Source organism: Chanodichthys erythropterus, chromosome 16 (genome assembly GCF_024489055.1).
Source record: "Chanodichthys erythropterus isolate Z2021 chromosome 16, ASM2448905v1, whole genome shotgun sequence".
Classification (NCBI taxonomy): Eukaryota; Metazoa; Chordata; class Actinopteri; order Cypriniformes; family Xenocyprididae; genus Chanodichthys; species Chanodichthys erythropterus.
This window is the reverse complement of record NC_090236.1, coordinates 12018575-12040813: the sequence shown is the minus strand read 5'-3', so window position 1 is coordinate 12040813 and position 22239 is coordinate 12018575. Positions and strand designations below refer to the sequence as shown.

Sequence of the window (22239 nt, the reverse complement as noted above, 5' to 3'; positions counted from 1 at the left end):
ACCGACTTTTTTAAGTTAAACCAACAATTCTTTTTTACTGTGTAGAAATTATTATTATTATTATTTTAAATGTTGCGGTACTACTCTGTGTATACAAAATAAGTGAGTGTTAATATTTTTATTTTGATTCAGCCCAAGTACCTAAAAATTGTCTAAGAAAAGCACATATAACAGACTGGGGCTAGTTGTCACTTTTCAAAGGGTTTATTTTTTAATTGGCAATTTTTTTTTCTTCTGTGACATTTTCAACAACAAAATCTACATTTAAAAAATCTGCATTTATTTTAGAAAAATGTTTAAAAGGTGATAAATCATTGTTTTTGGCTCTAAAAATATAATTAATGAGTTGATGAACCTGCAGTTTTAGAGGATGTAAATCATAAAATGTCTTTATTTATGGGAGCGTTTGAAACCAACATACAAAACTGCTGTTAGCGAAAACAATCATTTGTATAATTAGACTGTTGGCTCAAAACCTGATAGTTACTGAACTATTATGACAACAAATCTTTATGTGCAACTATATTTTCCCAATGCATTATTTTATTGAAGTGAGATTTTGGTTCTGAGTTAAGAGCAAAATGACATTTTACGATAGTTAACTAATTCTCTGTTTGCTCCATTAAATGGTTTAATGTGGTTAATAACATGCATCCATTTTGTTTTAAGATAGTAATGGCATTTTTGTCAGACAGCTTTATTCCTGAACTTTGTCTTCATGTCATCTAATGTAAAACATACCAGGCTAAATGATCATTAATCCATCTAATTTATCCCTGTTTGACTTAATCCATATTTTCCTGTCATTTTACTCATTGTTGCTGGTTAATTGTTCTGTGGGGTGTATCTGATAATAAGTTGTTGTCATAGATTATTGACAGAGTAATACGGTGAAACCCCTCGGAGTGTTTTAAAGAGACATTCGACACCATTGAGTTCTACATAAAACATATGGAATGTTTGTTTTACTTATTTATTTACTTAAAATTTTTGATTGATTCCATTTAAGCTTGTGTAGGGTCCTTTATAGTCATCATTATTTAGACATTTTCCCCCCTAATTGTATTATTCATTTTTAGACACCTGCTCTAAAACGTCCCCCATCACTTTTCAAAACATTCCTCGTTTTATGTTCTTGACAGATGGGACTCATGCATAGTGTATTTTTGCATCGTTTTCCGGTACAAATATCTAAAAATTCTTGAGAAGCAAAATTGCTTTAAATTTATTAAGTCTTGTTTTCTGAAAAAAAAAAAAAAAAAAAAAAAAAAAAAAAAATAAAAATTAAGTTTATACTCATAATGAGAACAAATATCTGCCAATGGGGTCAGAAAAATAAACTTTTTCTTGTTTCAAAGGGAAAACAAGATTATTTTTCTGTTTTAAGCATAAACCCTTGATTTAAGAAAAATCATATTTTTTTTTACAGTGAAATAACAGTAATGAAGGATCAATGTGAAGTGTGTTTTAGCTTTTGAAAACATCTTATTCAAATAACTGAAAACATCTTATTCCCAATGGTTTTATGCTTTTTTCTGATGGTTTTTTATGCTGTTGGATGCACTTACCATCGCTTTTACCATCATGAAATTAATCTAGAAGCTTTACAGTCTGTGTTTAAGGTTCTTAATCGGATCTGTGGTTGCCCACAATTAATCCATATTCACATTTCCTCTTATTTATATATAATTAACCCTCAAAAATTCACACACACACACATGCATGTGCGCGGGCACAAACTCTTTTTTCTCAGCAGGATTCTTCCTATAGGTAGATAAGATCCATTCTATAAGATGATAATGTATCTCTTGACAGCCTAAGACCTTTCATTCTTTTATCTTCCAAACGCAATTGCCAAGCTGTGGAGCATCTCCATTAATCGGTGGAAAGTCGTTTTAACTGCATGAATTAATAATGTGGCATCAGAGGGGAGAAGAATCGGCTGCCCATTATTGTAAACACTTTTAATATTTGATGATTTTATTTTTTCGGTTGAAGTAGTACCGAGCAAAGGTCATCCACTGAAAACACAACCGGAGCAGACAGGAACACTAAATGTTCATGTTCGGACATCAGCACTAACGTCTCTGAGATCAAGAGATGTTTGAGTGATGGTAAATTGAGAATCATGTTTTTTTTTTTTTTTAAGGCCACGATTCTCCCAAATTCTCCCACAAAAACAGTATATTTTAAAAATATCTATTGTTTTTTAGAAGCCTGGTTTGAATGAATCATGAAAAAAAAGGAATAAAAGTTCCTATATGTACCATTAGGTACTAATATGCATACTTTTGGTACTATTATGTACCTTTAAGGTACAAAGCTTTTAAAAGGGTGTCGTCGCACTGACAGCTTTTGTGAGAGTTTCAATGACTCGCTCATAAAGGCTTCACTTGTTTCATTACTGGATGAATCAGTGTTTTTGAACAAATCTTTTGAATGAATGATTCAATGACAAATTTACACATTACACCTACTTGTGTAATGATGTAATTGATACAATCTTTATTTGAAGCGTCACGTTTCAGAAGGTGATTTACTCTGTTTTGATTGCTATCATAGACATCAGTGTTTATATCCTAGCTATAAACTTTATCCCAGTTCTTCTGTGATAATATGAATGATTTTAACACAGAAATAATGATACTCTGTGGCTGAAAAGCATGTTTGTGAAGCTTCATGTACACGACAACTGCTCTCTCTGGATCAGCGGCAAGGCAAATGCAGATCTTGAATGTTCGCTGTAATTTTGTCAAAGGTTTAATAGACGTTGCAGAATCGCTGTCATTTAGGAATAAGATTGCATGGGTGTTTGAATTGAGATTGCGATCTTTTAACGATTAATCGTAGAGAAGTGTTTCTCCTAAACGTCTGTGGTTTAAATCAGAAAATGTAAAGTGTAGTTCACCAGCTTTCACTCCGAGCTCCCTTCTGGCTTTTAGTTGTCCAGAAACATCAATTATTCCTGAGATGGATCATGGTTTGAACGCGGTCAGTGTGGTTTTGCTACCCCATCTAAAGGAATTACATGACTGATGCTTTGTGAAGGAATAAAGCTGTGATTTTGATTTAGCCACATTTTCATTATCTTCTCAAGTTAACTGTACATGTCAGAAGCATCATGTTAAATAGCTGAAGAATCTCATGCAGCCAAAATGAGGATTGTCAGTAACGGTGTTCAGCCTTACAGTCGACACTGATGGAGAGACTCAGGAAGAAGTTACAACTTTTACAATGAAACTGGACATTTCTGAATGATTAATGGATACATTGATGGAGTTGATGCATGATAATCTTTTGTGCAAATCCAGTGTTGAATTGACCCTCCTTTGTGAAGCAGTCCGCCGTAAAATGACGGCATGTCAACTAGGGCTGCACGATTAATCGCATGCTATTCTCATGCGCATTTCGTCAGTAAAGCCGGTTCCCTGATTACCGCTAAATCGCCATCACCTGCTTTCAAATGAAGCGGCATTTAATAGACAGAGCCGTAGATCACTGAAAAGCCACGCAATATCGCGTTCATATCGCAGATGAATCGCCTGCGATAATGAACGCGATATTGCGTGGCTTGTCTGTGAACTACGGCTCTGTCTATTAAAAGGCGCTCCGTTTAAAAGCAGGTGATGGCGATTTAGCGGTAATCAGGGAACCGGCTTTACTGACGAAATGCGCGTGAGAATAGCATGCGATTAATCGTGCAGCCCTAATGTCAACAACACTCGACTACAACAACTCTTCCTCTTCTCTAAAGCAGACCAACATGGCCCCGCCCCCATGAACATGCAACAAAGGGGGCGGGGCCATGTTGGTCTGCTTTAGAGAAGAGGAAGAGTTGTTGTAGTCGAGTGTTGTTGACATGCCGTCGGTTTATGTAAATTTTAGGGTTAGTGATGTCACCAACCCGGGAAGAAGCTTGTTGTAGTCCCTGCAAGCCGTTTGTTGTAGTCCTTAAAAAGCGATTTCTGTAAAAGAAAATATTTCCCTTTGCATTGAACTTTGAGCGTCGCAACATTGCAGATGTTGTTTATACTCAAACAGCAACATTACACACTAACTAAAGTTAAAAAAGTACCCCTTTAGTCTTTTTGGATTATTTTGGCCTGGTTTCTTGTAAACTAGATTTTTACAGAGAGGTGTTTGCCTGCATGTGCAACACTCTCACTGCCATAATGTTTTCAACTTTTCAAAAATGTTTTAAGTGTTTGAGAGTTTTGGCCTCTGGTGAGGTGATCCGGATTAAACTCGTGTCTAACCGTGTGTTTTCCTCCTGATTCACTGTGCTGCAGGTTTTATTAACAGGATGAATGTCTGTGCTGTAATCTATAGGACTGAGTTTAATGGCCTCCATCTCTGTGTTTAGTGATCCTACACTTATCTCTCTCGCACCAGTGTGTCTGCTGTCCGCCTGAACCAATGGCAGAGCGGCTTTTTTGTCAAATGCTCAATATTTTAACAGACTCCAAATTATTTTACCTCTGTTGCACATAGCTGATCGTTAATTATATATACTGTGCAACTTTTTATTATACTTATTACATACATTTTATTATATCTATTTTATCAAGTTTTAATGTTGTTTATGTCTATGCTTTAAGACAAACCAATGTGCAAATTCATAAGTAAACACCATTGCTGGGTATTGTCTCTTTAAAGCTGCAGTGATCTAAAGTCAGTTTCAAAAACGTGATTTGAAATCGCTTGTGTTTCTAACGTCACAAACTTTAGCAGGCTTTAGCATATCATTAACTATGACCGCCATGAAGCAGGGGAGTCTCAAGAGAATATATCCTGGTACATTTTTCTGTTGAGTTGAAAAATCGGGTAGATTTAGCAATATAGCGGGTGTATGATGTTTATTAGGATGTTATGATGAACTGCCTTTCTCCACTGATGTTCTGAGTTGTTCAAAGCATTTATAAGTATATTGATTGTTAGAAGACAGCTGTCTGACTCTGCCATAGTGAACGGGAACATGGTTTATGTAACATTAGCAACACATTATTAGCTGTTTGATAACATAGTCAAGCAAAAGCTAATCATATTAATCACCGTCACATGTCCGACATCGTAAGAAGCGATACCATTGTCCTGCGTTTAACTCAGTAAGTTGACCGAGTGGATCTCTGAGCTTGTGTGAGTGAAAGAGGGGAAGGGCTAATTAGCATATTCATAGATCTGCATATACTAAATCAAGCAAGGGTGTAGAGTTACATTCAAGCAATTTTAAGACATGAAATTTTTTTTAAATATGTCATTTTGGTGATCAAAGATGAGTTTTAAGGGATAAAGTTATTGAATACAGGGGGACTTCAAGTGTTAAAGGCTGCTGTGTTTCATTTTTAATAATGACTGTTTACTTTTATTCTATTTGCACATGCTTTTGTCAAATGCTTTTATTGAGAATGATTTGCATTGCATTCAAGGTTTACATTTTTTCCTGTTTTTGAACAAAAATGCACTTAACAGTATTTTTTTTTTTTTTTTTCTGTTTGTAATATATGTAAACATTATATCCCTGTAAGTATGGCATATAGTTAGGATAAATTATTTGGTGCTTCCTCAGAAGTACTTAAACACTCGTTAATGGAATCATTAAGGGGCTGGAATCGTTAAATCGGAGGCAGAATCATTAAATTCCCTACGATTTCTATCCATATTCCACACAAACTGGAGCAGGTCTCTTTGGAGCCTTCAGGCAAAACATTTATTTTATGTGAACATAATTCTGTTTATGTTTGTACTGGATTTTAGTGTTCTTTTTAATATTACCTTTCCATATTGTGCTAAAGTTTGCCAATGCGGTTTAATATTTAAGACCCTTGTTACTGATGATAGCAGTGGAAAATATCTGTGGCCGTGATGTGTGCACTTTTACTTCACCCTTTTATTGTCATTCTTGATTTTCCTTTCATAAATATTGGCTGTGTAGTAAGAAATAGAGATCTATTTGATGCTTAACAATCTTAAACAATATAATTGGTATTTTGGCTGTTTTTACATTTGTAAATGGTGATGTAATCGTATTCTTGCTGTATTTGGCGTTTTATTTTGACATTACCAGAGAATAGGAAGTAATTGCTGTCAGGTTCAGATGAGGTCTTCAGCTGAGCTCCATGTTTGGTAGTGAAATAAATGTGTGTAACATTCGCAGTATCAGCTCATAAAATGGCCAACATGCAAGATTAACAACAACTCATGCTGAAGAGGAGATTTTTAAATGCCATTACTTTAGTCTAGTTGTTAAAATCAAGCCGTGTCACAACAGTTTCACATGACAAAGAGCTTTATTCACTCTTCTGAGCGTCTTTCTGTCCAGTGAAGAATAAACCCCACAGCTCATGGAAAGAAAGAATCAGACCAGATAGACTGTGGAAAATTTGGAAATGTCTCAGCATGTGTGGCACACTGAACGCTTTGTCAGATGTACGGCTGTAAACGAGACCCTGTGACTTCAACGGATTCTCACAGGCATTTTAGTCTTCATATTAAAATATAAAATGTTAACAATATATGTCAAGTCAAATCTATTTGAATAGCGCTTCTGAAATAAAGGTTGTTTTAAAGCAGTTTTATAGAAAATCATGGTGTTTATGTATTAATATGTATGTATTGATCTATAAAATTTAATTAAGTTACAAAAGCTATTCAGTCAAGAGCAGTGAGTTTTCCCAAAAGAGATTTCCTTGTCTTTTGTCATATGATTAACATTAAAAACACATACAGACAGCAGGGATATTAGGCTGCTGTCACTTTAAGGCATTGCGCACGGATCAGTACTCTGATACTGAACACATGAGTTCTTTCTCGAGTGTTTAAATTCAGACAGAACCTACTATGTTTGCTAGGCGGGATTGTTGACAACTTTTCTGTGAATTTGATACGTGTTATATAATTAATATTATATAATATTATATTATTAATATATATATATATATATATATATATATATATATATATATATATATATATATATATATATATATATATATATATTAAAAAAGAAAAACTGAAATATCACATTGAAATATCACATTGTCGTAAGTATTGAGACCCTTTGCTGTGACACTCATATATTTAACTCAGGGTCTGTCCATTTCTTCTGATCATCCTTGAGATGGTTCTACACCTTCATTTGAGTCCAGCTGTGTTTGATTATACTGATTGGACTTGATTAGGAAAGCCACACACCTGTCTATATAAGACCTTACAGCTCACAGTGCATGTCAGAGCAAATGAGAATCATGAGGTCAAAGGAACTGCCTGAAGAGCTCAGAGGGTCTGAATACTTAGGACCATGTGATCAACAAAATTGTCAACAATTCTGTGTTTTTCTGTCAATATAGGGTGCCGTGTGTACATTGAGGAAAAAAAATGAACTTAAAATATTTTAGCAAATTGCTGCAATATAACAAAGAGTGAAAAATTTAAGGGGGTCTGAATACTTTCCGTACCCACTGTATATATATAATTATGAAGCTCTATTATAAAGCGGCAATGTGCAATGTTTAAATGTTTAATCAATTCTAATAGCCTATATGTATTTATTTTATTGTCATCTCACACATGGATCTGCTTTTTTGCCTTTTTATAACAGGACGTTTTCTATGCTGAAATTTCTATAATAAAATACAAATCTTATTAAATAATTAGCATCAAACAGTATAATTCTTAATCTCAGTGAATAAAGATTACTTATTGAATGAAAATATGATTGCACAAGAAGACAAAATGATTGCACAACCACCAAATAGGTGGCGATGTGCGCTAAGTAGTTTATATAAATCGCCATTAAATAAAAACAGAAGAAGAAGAAGCAGTCCTTCCAGGGTTTCGTGGGACTTTTTTCTGATTTTTGCAGCCTTAAGTGACTGAATTCGCGGCAGCTTTTCTCAAAATGTGCGGCAATATTTAAAGCATGTTTTCAAGGTTTCACGGAGATCAGTGGTAAAACATTAAATTTTGAAACATTTCGAAACACTTAACATAACGAAGCCTCATTTACTGAAATCACGTGACTTTGGCAGTTTGATACACGCTCCGAACCACTGATTTGAAACAAAAGATTCAGAAAGCTGCAAAGCTTCATGAAGCAGTGTTTTGAAATCGCCCATCACTAGATATTGTTGAATGAAGTTGTTATTATTATTATTATTATATTTTTTTTTTTTTGTGCACGAAAAGTATTCTCGTCGCTTCATAATATTAAAGTTGAAACACCTCAGTCACCTGAACTGATTTAAATATGTTTTTGGTAGCTTTCTGGGCACTAAAAGTGTTAATTATTAACTTTTATTTTATTATTAATATTAAAAATATATACATGGGTGTGGAAATGGCAAATAAGCCAATAAGTGCTTCTCTGCAGCATCTACTACAGTGGTAATTTATTCTTTTTTATTTCTAAATAAGTGTTTGCTTTCCTACATCGTGAAACCTTTAGTTTTACAAATAGGGGACAAACTATGAAGTATGAACAAATAATGTTTTGGACATCACATTAAAAATAACTGGGCAATATTTAAAGCTTTGAATTGCTGGGAAAAGTTGTGTGAAGCACTTAAAAGCACTCGAAAACATTAGACCATTTCTGCCACAAGTTATTTCTGTTAGTGTCACAATGTTTCCAAATTACATCTGCGCTGAGAAGAAACCGCTTGAATTCACCGCAGAATTAATAACATCGCTGTGAAATCTCGTGAGAAGCATTTAGGTTAAATTCTTCACAGAATTCTCTGTTAAACGACAGATATCAGATCAAATATCAGATATCATATCAGATCAAATACCATTTGATCTGATATCTGTGGTTTAACAGAGAATTCTGTGAAGAATTTAACCTAAATGCTTCTCACACGATTTCACAGCGATGTTATTAATTCTGCAGTGAATTCAAGCGGTTTCTTCTCAGCACATGCAGGGGTGTAAATTTCATCTGACAGTTAGGGGGGGCAATAAACATAAAATTTCTCAAGAGTGGTTTTTGAAGGGGACACAAATAATACTGCCAAAATTTTACTTATTAAGGATATGTAATGTTACACAGAAGAAAGCCTGTCTATCTATCTATTGTCTGTCTGTCTGTCGTTCTATCTATCATCGTTTTATCATTCGATCTATCTAAATCTATATTGAACATATTCTCATCTATGTGAGCATTATTTTAGGGTTTTTTACGTTTGATGCTTTTCCATGCTTTTTGCATGATTTTACAAAAACTGTAGATGACTCTAATATGTGTTTTGATATCTTCTCTCTGCAGCATGTCTGTTCAGGTACAATGTACTGTCCTTCGTCTACCTCCTCTACCTCCTCCTCATCCCTCTCTTCCCAGAACCCTCCAGCATAACCATGCAAGGTAAGAAGCATCTCTGCACCAACACTAACTCTTCCCATAAATGTCACAAATCCAATGCAGGAAGCACATCTGTCTTCTCCTGAAACTGGCTTTAGTGTCTCATGCAGAAAATCCAATGGAGCAGAAGTGTTAACAAAACATTAATTGAAACCACTACAGTCAGGAGGTCCTGTATATCATGATTCGTGGCTTTCGTTCAGAGGGAAGAACTTGCTCATGCGCGCTTAGAGGAATATCAAGATTTAGGATGTAATGAAGGTATGCTGATCATGCTGAATAATTGATAAGAACATTATAATGGTCAATCTGTGTTAATCCACTGAGACGAGGAAGATTAAAGTGTTAGAGAAACTGAGCAGTGGGATTTTTTTAAATCCCATAATAGAGCTTGTTGAGACCAATATAAAGGAGAAACTTAAAAAAAAAAAATTATGATGTCACTTCCTTTGATATGATGTCAAAGATCAATCCATTATTTAAATATCACAACATAATGAGGTTGAACAGAAAGGACAAGGTCAAATGTGTATAAATTATGTTAGAAACAAATCAACATAGTAAAATTGATACTTTGAATTGATTTTTTGATTTTTTTTTTTTTATGTTTTTGAAAGTTTTGAAAGTTTATTAATATACCTTTCTTTGATCTAAAATGCAGTGAAAACAGTAATATTGTGAAATATTATTACATTTTAAAATGTTTTCTGTTGTAATGTATTTTATAATGTAATTTATTGCTGTAATTTTCAGCATCATTCAGTGTCACATGATCCTACAGAAATAATTCTAATATGCTGATTTGCTGCTCAAGAAACATTTCGTATTATTACCAATGTTGAAAACAGTTAATATTTTTGTGGAAACCATAATTTTTTTCAGTATTATTTGATGTATCTAAAGTTCAAAAGAACAGCATTTATTTGAAATAGAAATACTGTAAAAAATTACCATGATTTTAACAGTAAAAGACTGTAAAAATGCTGTGGTGAAAAACTGTTAATTGGTTTACAGAAAGTTTCCGTACTATATACGGTAAATAACTGTAATAGATCTAAGGGTACATTTAATGTCATTTTACAGTAAAATACTGTTAAATTCACAGTTTTTGAAAGTGAAAAATAACAATTCATTGTAAAATTTACAGTGAAAAACCGTAAATTGACATTCCCACAATTCCCTGCATGACACTTCACATTTGATATATTTTTGTTGAAATAACTCTGTTTCTTCTTAGTTTTTCTCATTTTTTTCTAATCAGTTATGTACATTAGGGCTTTATGTTACATCTAATGTTGTTAAATTAATGTTTATTGCATTTTTAAAATGTCATGCATGTTACCATGATGGTGTTTAGTGTGTGTGTGAATGACACTGTGTGCACCTTCTATATGTTAGTATTGTCCTCCTCAGCTTGTGGAAAAGTTGCTTGTGATGAACTTTGATTCATCATGTGACTCTTATCACCACTGTGTTTGGTGACTGTTAGTGTATTATAAACGTACAAAACAGATATTAGTACTTCTTAAGATTGGTAAATTAACATTATATCAGTTAATTAAATATGTTATTTTACCGTAAATTTTACTGGGATTTTTTTTTACAGTGTACTGAAATCCAATGTTAAATATACATATTTAAAATGTAAAATTCACATGTAACTCCGTAAGTATGTTTACGGTTTGATGTCATTTTTACAGTATTGTTCTGGTAACCACAGCTGCCGGTATTTTTCCGTAGAAACAACGGGATTTGTTTTAACATAAATGTTTTTACTGTCACTTTTAATCAATTTAATGGGTCCTTGCTTAAAAGTATTAATTGCTTTCAAAAAGAAATCTGAACCCCAAACCTTTGAACAGTAGAGTAGTTTATCTTAAATATTATGTAATATACATTAGCGTTGAGGTGTGTTTGGATGCTTGTTTTCCGATTGTTAATTATGTATAAGAGAAGGTTTTCATGGAATAAGATGAAAGAGGAAGAGGACAGGACATTTTAAGTGGTCGACTTGCACTCATCAATAGTTAAGCAGACCTGTGCTCATAGTAAGAGAAATGCATTCTGGGCATCACACAGATTTATCATGACTTATTGGGATTCTGGCTATGTGTGGTTATATGCAAATGTGGTCATACAGTGTTGGAAATTTAGACTATAAAGAAACAACATGGGATGTTAGTTCTCTAAAAAGGGTTCACCCAAAAATGAAAATTCTGTCATTAAGATCTTCATTTATCTACACAAATTAAGATATTTTTGATGAAATCCGAGAGCTCTCTGACTCACCACTTTCAAGGTCCAGAAAGGTATTTATTTCGTTGTTTACGTTCAGCGCTTCCAGGTTCTACATCAAAACGCTGACGTCGTGCTGCTCACCTGTGCAGCTTTGGCCAATAATGAGTCGCCGTTCTGACGTAGAACCTGGAAGCGCTGGACATAAACAATGTGTGAGAATGACACAGAAGAGAGGATATTGTTGAATAAAGCTGTTATTTTTGTTTTGTTTTTGCGCACAAAAAGTATTCTCGTCGCTTCATAATATTAAGGTTGAACCACTGCAGTCACATTGACGGTTTTAATGATGTCTTTAGTACATGTGTCTATGCATATACCTCTTGAATTTCATCAAAAATATCTTAATTTGTGTTCTGAAGATGAACAAAGATCATGAGGGTGAATAATATATGACATATATGAATAATATATGATTTTTTTTATAATGATGCTTGAGTTTTCATTGTAATACATATATAATAAGAAAAAAAATGAAATGATTAATAACATCAAAAAACAAAACAAAAAGGAACACAAATATTTTGTATAAAACAGGGCTACACCATAATATAACAGGTTAGGAAAAAAAAAAAAAAAAAAAACATATTTAAAAAAGATAAAGAAAAGGACAAAAAAATTCCAATGTCCAGAGAGTTACACAATTACAACATTCCTTGTAATATAATAGGGTGAATACGAGGTTCCAAATAGTCCAGATGGGGTCCAGACTTTATAAAACTGGCCTGTTTTTTTGATGTACAAGTACATAGGTTAGACGCTCCAAGGGAATCAACTCAAAAATAATCTTATGCCAACCTTTAAGTGATGGAGATTTATCACTGATCCAACTAAGTAAAATATATTTTCTGGCAGCAAAGGATAGAATATTATACAATTTTTTATTAGCAGATGAAACAATGTGCCCATTAGGTATACCCAACACCAGTGAGACTGGGTCAAAATCCAACTGAGTATTAAATATATTTTCCATTTCCTGTAGCACAAAAACCAATACCTTTGCAGTCAGAATTTTAATTTTTGGGAGAACTAACCCTTTAATGTCATATTTTGGGTTATGCAATTGGAAAATAGATATGCCTGCAGGCGTCTGTGGGGAAAAAAAGTGGTGCATGCAAACACATTCACACGCACTTCTGTATTTTTGCTTTGTTTACAACAGACAAAACAGTTCAAAGGCTTTAAATGACTGTCATTCTGGTCCAATGATAAAATAAATTGATAGTCTTTATAGAATTGACTTCACTATTGCATTCTGGCCATGTTTCATTTCAAATGTTAAGCACAGGGGAAGCTATTTCTAGGTCTAACCTATGCCTGAAAAATGCTACTCATAAAATTATTGTGTGTGTATATGTTTATATATATTTACATACACACACACACACACACACACACACACACACACACACACACACACACACACACTGGGACACTGTAATACAAACCCGATTCCAAAAAAGTTGGGACACTGTACAAATTGTGAATAAAAAAGGAATGCAATAATTTACAAATCTCATAAACTTATATTTTATTCACAATAGAATATAGATAACATATCGAATGTTGAAAGTGAGACATTTTGAAATGTCATGCCAAATATTGGCTCATTTTGGATTTCATGAGAGCTCCACATTCCAAAAAAGTTGGGACAGGTAGCATTAACATGCTGGAAAAGTTAAATGTACATATAAGGAACAGCTGGAGGACCAATTTACAACTTATTAGGTCAATTGGCAACATGATTGGGTATAAAAAGAGCCTCTCAGAGTGGCAGTGTCTCTCAGAAGTCAAGATGGGCAGAGGATCACCAATTCCCCCAATGCTGCGGTGAAAAATAGTGGAGCAATATCAGTTTCTCAGAGAAAAATTGCAAAGAGTTTGAAGTTATCATCATCTACAGTGCATAATATCATCCAAAGATTCAGAGAATCTGGAACAATCTCTGTGCGTAAGGGTCAAGGCCGGAAAACCATACTGGATGCCCATGATCTTCGGGCCCTTACACGGCACTGCATCACATACAGGAATGCTGCTGTAATGGAAAGGACAAGGACAACCCAAGTTGTTATCAGCGCTCAGTTCAGAAGCCTGCATCTCTGATGGTATGGGGTTGCATGAGTGCGTGTGGCATGGGCAGCTTACACATCGGGAAAGGCACCATCAATGCTGAAAGGTATATCCAAGTTCTAGAACAATATATGCTCCCATCCAGACATCGTCTCTTTCAGGGAAGACCTTGCATTTTCCAACATGACAATGCCAGACCACATACTGCATCAATTACAACATCATGGCTGCGTAGAAGAAGGATCCGGGTACTGAAATGGCCAGCCTGCAGTCCAGATCTTTCACCCATAGAAAACATTTGGCGCATCATAAAGAGGAAGATGCGACAAAGAAGACCTAAGACAGTTGAGCAACTAGAAGCCTGTATTAGACAAGAATGGGACATCATTCCTGTTCCTAAACTTGAGCAACGTGTCTCCTCAGTCCCCAGACGTTTGCAGACTAAAAAGGATAGGAGATGCCACACAGTGGTAAACATGGCCTTGTCCCAACTTTTTTGAGATGTGTTGATGCCATGAAATTTAAAATCAACTTACTTTTCCCTTAAAATGATACATTTTCTCAGTTCAAACATTTGATGTCATCTATGTTGTATTCTGAATAAAATATTGAAATTTGAAACTTCCACATTATTGCATTCTGTTTTTATTCACAATTTGTACAGTGTCCCAACTTTTTTGGAATCGGGTTTGTACATAATTATATAACTATTAAAATCTTCATGTGATTAAAGGAATATTTCTACTCAAAAATCACTGGTTTATTAAGCTTGAAAATGTTTTGGTTTTTTTAGTCCATGAAGAAGAATTCGAAGCATTGTTGGTTTTGGCAAGTGTTTTATCTACGATGTCTGAAGCTGTGAGATATTGGCTGTATTTTTCTGTAATGTTATCTAAACATTGAGGTGAATCAATGTCTTCTGTCAGGTTCTGTTAACCGTGGAGCATTACAAATGTTGTGAATATAGATATGGGAGATAAAGTGAATTTTTATGTCATATTTCCCTTGGCTCGATTCATCTTTGTCTGACACGTATGCCATAATGATCAAGCACTATATATTTGAGGTCCCACAGACCCTAATGCTGTACGTGACTAAAATAATAATTCTAATTTCAAAGTTAACCTTTTATTTTCCTTCCATGATGTTATAAGAGCTTCACTTCTGTGTGCAATCATTTTTTTAGAAGGTGATTGTTATCCGGTACAGTACATTTACACATTTGACAGAATATTTTAGCAAGTTACAGTGCAATGTCGAATAACTTCTTTTGGTCAGTTATGAGATTAGTAATTTTTCTTTACAATGATTTAAAATGTATCATCTGATCGTCTTTGTTTATGGCTTCCTTTGCCACCAATTATGTTTTAACAAAAACTTTTACAAAGACCACAAACTGACATAAAAAGAGTCAAGTGTCAAAGTTCCCAACTAAATGAAACACTATTCATCATAATGGTGACTAAACACTTTCAATAAAACATCAACATCTAAACCTCTGTTTATTCTCAAAAAGAACTGTAGAAGAATGACAGAAATAAAGTCTGTCTTGTTTATAATAAGAGAGATTTAATGTCTTTTCAGTTGATTTCATCTAAGGCTGTGGCTGGAAGTCTGTTGTAGCTCTTGAGTTTCTCTTTCCTTCAGTGATTCTGCTCGTTATCATCAGGTGTCTTCAATAATCAAACAATTATCACTTAATTAATCACTTAAGCATCTAATTAACTCTAACACTGCTTCGGTTTTACTTTAACACCATGCTGGTGGTTCCCATATGAACACAGAGCGGTGTTAGTTTAACAGATTTGAGACGTCAACATTTTTCCCACAAAATTAAGTATGTTTTTGAGCTATTAACCCAATAAAACCCACTGTATCATATTTGATATGCAATTTCTATGGCCTCTAAATGATCAGCATGATCAAAACGTTGCTGAAAAATGTTGTACACAATATACTACAGACCTTCTTTCACCTGATTGAAAGTTTAGACTTTTATATCAAGTAAAAGGCCTTTTAGTAAAAACGTCCATCTTTAGATCATGGTTTATGTGTCGTTTTGCTGTGAAATCTTTACTGATTTTTATAAAGTAAATGTAAGAATAATTAATAAATATAATTATTTGATTTATATTGTTAGTAATATTTCAAGACAAACGCTTGGACTCAATGAAGCAACTATTCATACATAATTTTCAAGAAAAATCATGTTAAAATGTGAGTATCATCAGGCTTTTGAGGAAGGTTTATTTGTTCATCATCATTGCATGGCATTGCATTATATGTTTCAAAACCAGAGTTTTGATCATAAAACTAAGCATTTAAAAATCATCTTACTAAGACATATTATTGGCAGATATAGAGTGACGACTGACATTTATATGCATTTTATGTTGTTATAAAGATCTCATTGATTTACATTACAAGCATCAGAATTTCATCTTATTTTTTAGACATAAATATGAGCAACTGCTCCAAATTGAATACCTCAGTTTGGGCCTCTGAATGAAATTGAGTTGTTTTTCCCCCCTCCATATTCTCATTATATCATACTATAGGAGCCATAAAAGCCTGATGCATCAAATAATATATACATCTGCAAACATTCTGATTGTTATTTCATATTTCAGGCTTTACAGGGTTAAAATGACCCAAAACAAAACCTGAAGTTGCTGTTAACAGTAAGCGATGGTTGCAAAAACTGCACAGTCAATTGAAAGTTTACAGCGGTCAGGAGAGATGCAGTTGTTTTTCACCCTATTGTTGTCGTCCTCATGCATGTTTTTTTATTGAATGGGGATGAAATATGTGACATAATTGAGGGTTTTGGCAGAGATATGCACCCGGGGTGCTTGCTAAACTACACTTTAACAACCCCTTCCCTCTGTTAGGGGGAAATTAGCACAAATTGTTTTCCACACTGTGTTTTTTAGAGTAAATCAGGACAAGCCATATCCCAGGCCGAGGACAAATCTAGTAGTTAGCATCTGGCAGCGCTTCTCACCGTCTGGATTCTTACGATTATGTCTCACTTGTGGCTAAAATGATCTCCATTAGGAAGCATTACATGTGATGGGCTGCACAGCCATGCTCAGGCCTGCGCCGCATCGGAAAATATTGATTGTTTGTTGAGAAAAACACTCTAAAAATACTTTAATACTTCATTTGACCTTGGTGTTACGCTATTTGAGAGTGCTAAAACAAAGAGGCTCTCACGATTAGCTGTTGTTCGTCTTGTAAGAACAACAAAGAACGCTTCTGCTGAGGGAAATCAGTAACACAAGCTCCATTAGCATTAGCTCACATTGCTGGAGGTGCTTTATAAAAGCAGCCAGATCTAAAAAATACACTGCACGGACAAACAAACAAAAAGTTGCTGTTTGTGACTCTTACATATTTGCTCCCTCTAAAACACTTAATAAAAAATATTAACAAAAATGAAGTCATTGAGCAGATATTTTTGTCCAAGATGATTTGCAAAACATTTATTACAGGAAGAATCATTCTGGAGTAAAGGAATATTTCATCTAAAATGATACAATTCGGTTGTCTCTTGCTCATCCTGATGTCATTTCTAAACCTTTATGCTGTTATTTTTTTGAGGGTGTGTAAATAATGACTTGAGTATGAGTAATGTTTGTGATAAAATGGTTCATCAACATGTCAGACACAAATCTTAACTGAGCTTTAATGGTTGTTCCTGTTGCTGTTTCTCTTCCAGGCCACACAGGGCACTTGCTGATGTCTTTATGCTTCTGCAGTATGTCCTTCCTCTTCATCCACATCATCTATCAAATCACAATCCACAGTTTGCTGGCTGGAAACACTATCGATTCTGGGTTCAACTGTAAGTTACACTTGTTTATTTATTTTATGGTTTATGCTCCATAATAAAGTGTCATCAACTGATCATGTTATTGCGTTTGTTGATGTTGGTGACTAGTTGTGCTCGCAGAATTAATACTATCTATTGGCATGGCAAAAGTTGTAGTTTTTATTTTTTATTTAGATGATTTAATTTAATTATTTTATTTATAAACTTATTTTTTTTTTTTTTTATTTCGTTTAATTTTATTTTAGATTTTTGGCAGTACAAAAAATAACCATTATTTTATTATTTTTGTTATTATTATATTTTATTTTATGTATTTGTATTTATTTTAGTTTAGTTTTTTTTATATTTAATAAAATATATTTTATAATAACTTTTTTTATAAAATGTTTTATTTTATTATATTATTTTATTTATTTTGTACTTTTTATATTTTTTATTTCATTTTATTTTAGTTTTTTATATATAATAAAAACATATTTTATAATTAAAAATGAATTTAAATTTTATTTTTTTTACATAACTTTATTTTTTAACTTTGTTTTATTTAGTTTTAGTAAGTGTTTTTATATTTTATTTTATTTTATTTTATATATAATAACAAATGTTATAATAAAATACATTTTATTTTTTGTTATTATATGTATTTTATGTATTTTAATAGTTCACTTCATTTTATTTTAGTTTTTTTATATATAGTAAAATATATTTTAAAACAAAAATAAATTCTATTTTATGTATTTTGTATTTTATTGTATTTTAGTTTTTATAAATAATAATAATAATAATAATAATAATAATAATATATATATATATATATATATATATATATATATATATATATATATATATATATATATATATATATATATATATATATATACACATATATATATATTAATTTATTAATTTATTTTTATTTTATTTTTTTAGATTGAAATTGTGACCTGGACATTTTTGTGCAATTCACTCTTATGGCATATGATTGAAAAACGTCTCAGGTTACAGATGTAACCCTGGTTCCTTGAGTAGGGAACGAGATGCTGCGTGGTAACGCATTGGGAACCTTCTGCGTGATGTCGTCACTGAAGCACTCATGTATCTAACCAATCGCGTAGCAAGACGTCAGAGACGGGTGACGTCACGGACCAGGAAACTATAAAGCATACCCGGATGCAGAGCACGCTAGCTTCTGGATAAGTCTGAGACAAATGCTCGCAAGTATGCAGGGGGTACGGCAGGAGACGCAGCGTCTCGTTCCCTACTCAGGGAACCAGGGTTACATCTGTAACCTGAGACGTTCCCTTTCGTGGGAACTGTCGACGCTGCGTGGTAACGCATTGGGAACGCTATCCCAACTGTGCCGTAGCGGCAAATACTTGCCAAGTTATCTTGGCAGAACTGATGACCCCGGAGTGGAGCCGACATCAAGGTTATAAAACCTTACAAACGTGTACTGGCATGACCAGCCAGCCGCGTCACAGATGTCACTGATGGAGACACCTGACATCAAAGCCTTTGATGCCGCCATACCCCGCGTAGAATGGGCACGAACATTTAAGGGAGAAGGCTGTCCGGCCGCATCATGATGGCCTCGACCACCCACTTGCTCATCCTCTGCTTAGATGCAGGGCCCCCTTTCTTAGGGGACCCATAACAGACAAAAAGCTGATCAGACTTACGCCACAGGGCAGCTCTGTGGACGTAAGTATCCAAAGCCCTTACAGGGCAGAGCAGATTCAGTCTTTCCTGATCCGAGGATTTAAAGGGAGGAGGATAGAAAGCCTGGAGCACAATGGGACCTGGAACATGGGTAGGGACCTTAGGGACATAGCCCGGTCTAGGATGCAGGAATGCTTTCACCATTCCTGGAGCAAATTGGAGGTATGAAGGAGCAACTGACAGTGCTTGTAAATCTCCTATCCTTTTCAAAGAAGTGATAGCAAGTAAAAAGATAGTCCTTAGAGTGAGGAACCTCTCAGGGACCTCCTCTAGTGGTTCAAAGGGCGCCTCAGCCAACCCTTGTAAAACCACGGCCAGGTCCCAGGCCGGAACCCTTGTGCGCACTGGAGGCCTCAACCTCAGTGTGCCACGGAGGAAGCGAGTGACCAGGGGGTCTCGACCCACCGAGAGGGGGAATATGAAAGGCAGATATAGCCGCAAAGTAAACCTTCAATGTTGAAGGGGATAGGCCCTCCGAGAACTTTTCTTGGAGAAATGTAAGCACGTGGCTAATAGAGGCGTGGACAGGGTCCACATTAATGCGTCTGCACCAGGCAGAGAACAGATTCCACTTGTATGAATAAAGCTTCCTCGTGGCGGGAGCTCTGGAGTTTAATATGGTCTCTACAACCTCGGTTGGGAGACCAGCATCTACGAACCTGGCCCCCTCAGAGGCCAGGCCCATAGTTTCCATAATTCTGGGCGGGGATGTATTATCCGACCGCCTGCTTGTGACAGGAGGTCCTGTCTGAGAGGAAGCTCCATTGGGGAGCCATCTAATAGGGACACTAGGTCCGAGAACCATATTCTGGTTGGCCAAAAGGGGGCCACCAATATTAGGCTGACCCCTTCCCGGCGTACTTTCTCCAGAACTCCCGGGAGTAAGGCGATCGGGGGAAATGCGTACAGACGCCGCCTCGGCCACGTCTGTACCATGGCATCCAGCCCCAGAGGTGCTGGATGGGTGAGGGAGTACCAGAGTGGACACTGGGTTGACTCCCCCGAGGCAAAGAGGTCGACTTCTGCGCGACCGAAATTTTTCCATAGGAGAGTCTCCACTCCCCGGGCCTCGGGCCCTGCCTCGACAGGGCGTCCGCTCCCATATTTTGGCACCCCGGGATGTAAGCTGCTCTCAGGGAGAGATCTGACGGGCCAAGTAATAAAGTTGGTGAGACCGTAAACCCCCCTGATGATTTATATAGGCGACCACAGCAGTGTTGTCCATGCGGACCAACACATGATGGCCTCTCAGGTCTGGGAGAAAGTGTTTTAATGCCAGAAACACCGCCATCATCTCCAGCCGATTTATGTGCCAGGAGAGCTGATGGACCTCCCATGAGCCCTGAGCTGGACGGCCACTCATGATCGCCCCCCAGCCCGTGAGGGAAGCATCTGTCGTAAGCATTACGCGACGACCAGAAGTCCCCAGCACGGGTCCCTGGGACAGGAACCAGGGATCTTTCCACATGACCAGAGCACGAAGGCATCGTCGTGAGACTTTGATCATGCGAAAAGGATTTCCCCTCGGGGAGAATCCCCTGGTCCTGAGCCACCACTGTAAGGGTCTCATGTGCAGAAGGCCAAAAGGTATAACGTTGGACGCAGCTGCCATCAGACCCAACAGACTCTGGAACTGTTTTACAGTGAGTGAATAACCTAGTTTCACCCCTTTCACGGCTGCTAAAATGGCACTCACACGAGCGGGAGACAGATGTGCCCGCATCGTGGTGGAGTCCCAAACTACACCCAGATAAGTGATAGTTTAAACCGGAACTAGCACACTCTTTTTTGCGTTGAGCCTCAACCCAAGCCTCTCCATGTGACGCAGAACAACATCTCGATGCTGGACTGCCAGTTGCTCTGACTGAGCTAAAATCAACCAATCATCGATGTAATTCAGTACGCGGATGCCCTGAAGCCTCAGCGGGGCCAGAGCCGCATCCACGCACTTCGTGAATGTGCGGGGTGATAACGATAGGCCAAACGGAAGAACCTTGTACTGGAAAGCTTCGCCCCCGAAAGCAAACCTGAGGAACTTCCTGTGAGAAGGATGGATGGACACATGAAAGTATGCATCTTTCAGGTCTATCGCCACAAACCAGTCCTCGGACCTGATCTGTGGGATAATCTGTTTGAGTGTAAGCATCTTGAACTTGAGCTTCTGGATTGAGCGATTTAACACGCGTAAATCTATGATAGGACGTAGTCCATCCTTCTTCGGAACAATGAAGTAACGGCTGTAGAAGCCTGACAGCTTGCTGGGAGGAGGGACTCTTTCTATAGCTCCTTTTTGCAAGAGTGTCATAACCTCTTGTTCCATCACCAGAGACTGCTCGGGGGTCACCACTGTGGGAAGGACCCCGTTGAATATGGGCGGGCGAGACCCGAACTGTATTCTGTAACCCTTTTCTATCATGAGCAGCACCCAATTTGATATATTTGGAAGTAGTTTCCACTCTGCCAAAAAATCTACTAAGGGAACCAGTCTCTCGAGACTGGTCTCTGGTGTTTTTTGAGCACTTGGCTCGGTGCTCTGACGCGGCGCGCCGGCAGATGACAACCGAATCAAGTGCCCTGACGCACACTGGGTGGCAGGGTTGACGGACTGATCCCCTGAGGGTGCCGAAGGGGAGCGGGGATTAGATGTATTTTTTCCCAGCTTCCTCCGGAGGGGACCACCCTCATTGGGTCCTGTCCCACAGATGTCAGAACCGCTTCGAAGCCTTCCTGGCGATGATAACGGCCCGCAGGTCCGTTTTGCCCTTGGAAGGCTTCTTGTGAGCGGACCGACCCGGTCCCCAAGCTGTTTGTGGGGGAGCTCGAGTGGCCACGCTCACTTTCTGTTGCGCTCTGTGGTGCGCTGAGGAGCTCGTGGACGGCCAAGGCTGCTCCCGCTCAGCAGCCTCGGGGGGAATAGAGCGGCGGGGGATGAACCTCTGGAACGCCGCTGATTGTTTTTTCGCCT

At 36.6% G+C, this 22239-nt stretch overlaps 1 protein-coding gene across 5 annotated transcripts in view; it reads left to right on the top strand.

The window, feature by feature from the left end:
• LOC137002469 (piezo-type mechanosensitive ion channel component 2) overlaps window positions 1-22239 on the top strand; it is a 101285-nt gene that overhangs the window by 1256 nt on the left and 77790 nt on the right. For all 5 annotated transcript variants that reach the window (XM_067362150.1, XM_067362147.1, XM_067362148.1 and 2 more), the window contains exons 2-3: window positions 9263-9358; window positions 17442-17567. In XM_067362150.1, the coding sequence (XP_067218251.1) occupies window positions 9263-9358; window positions 17442-17567 (222 nt within the window). The remainder of the gene's footprint in view (window positions 1-9262; window positions 9359-17441; window positions 17568-22239) is intronic.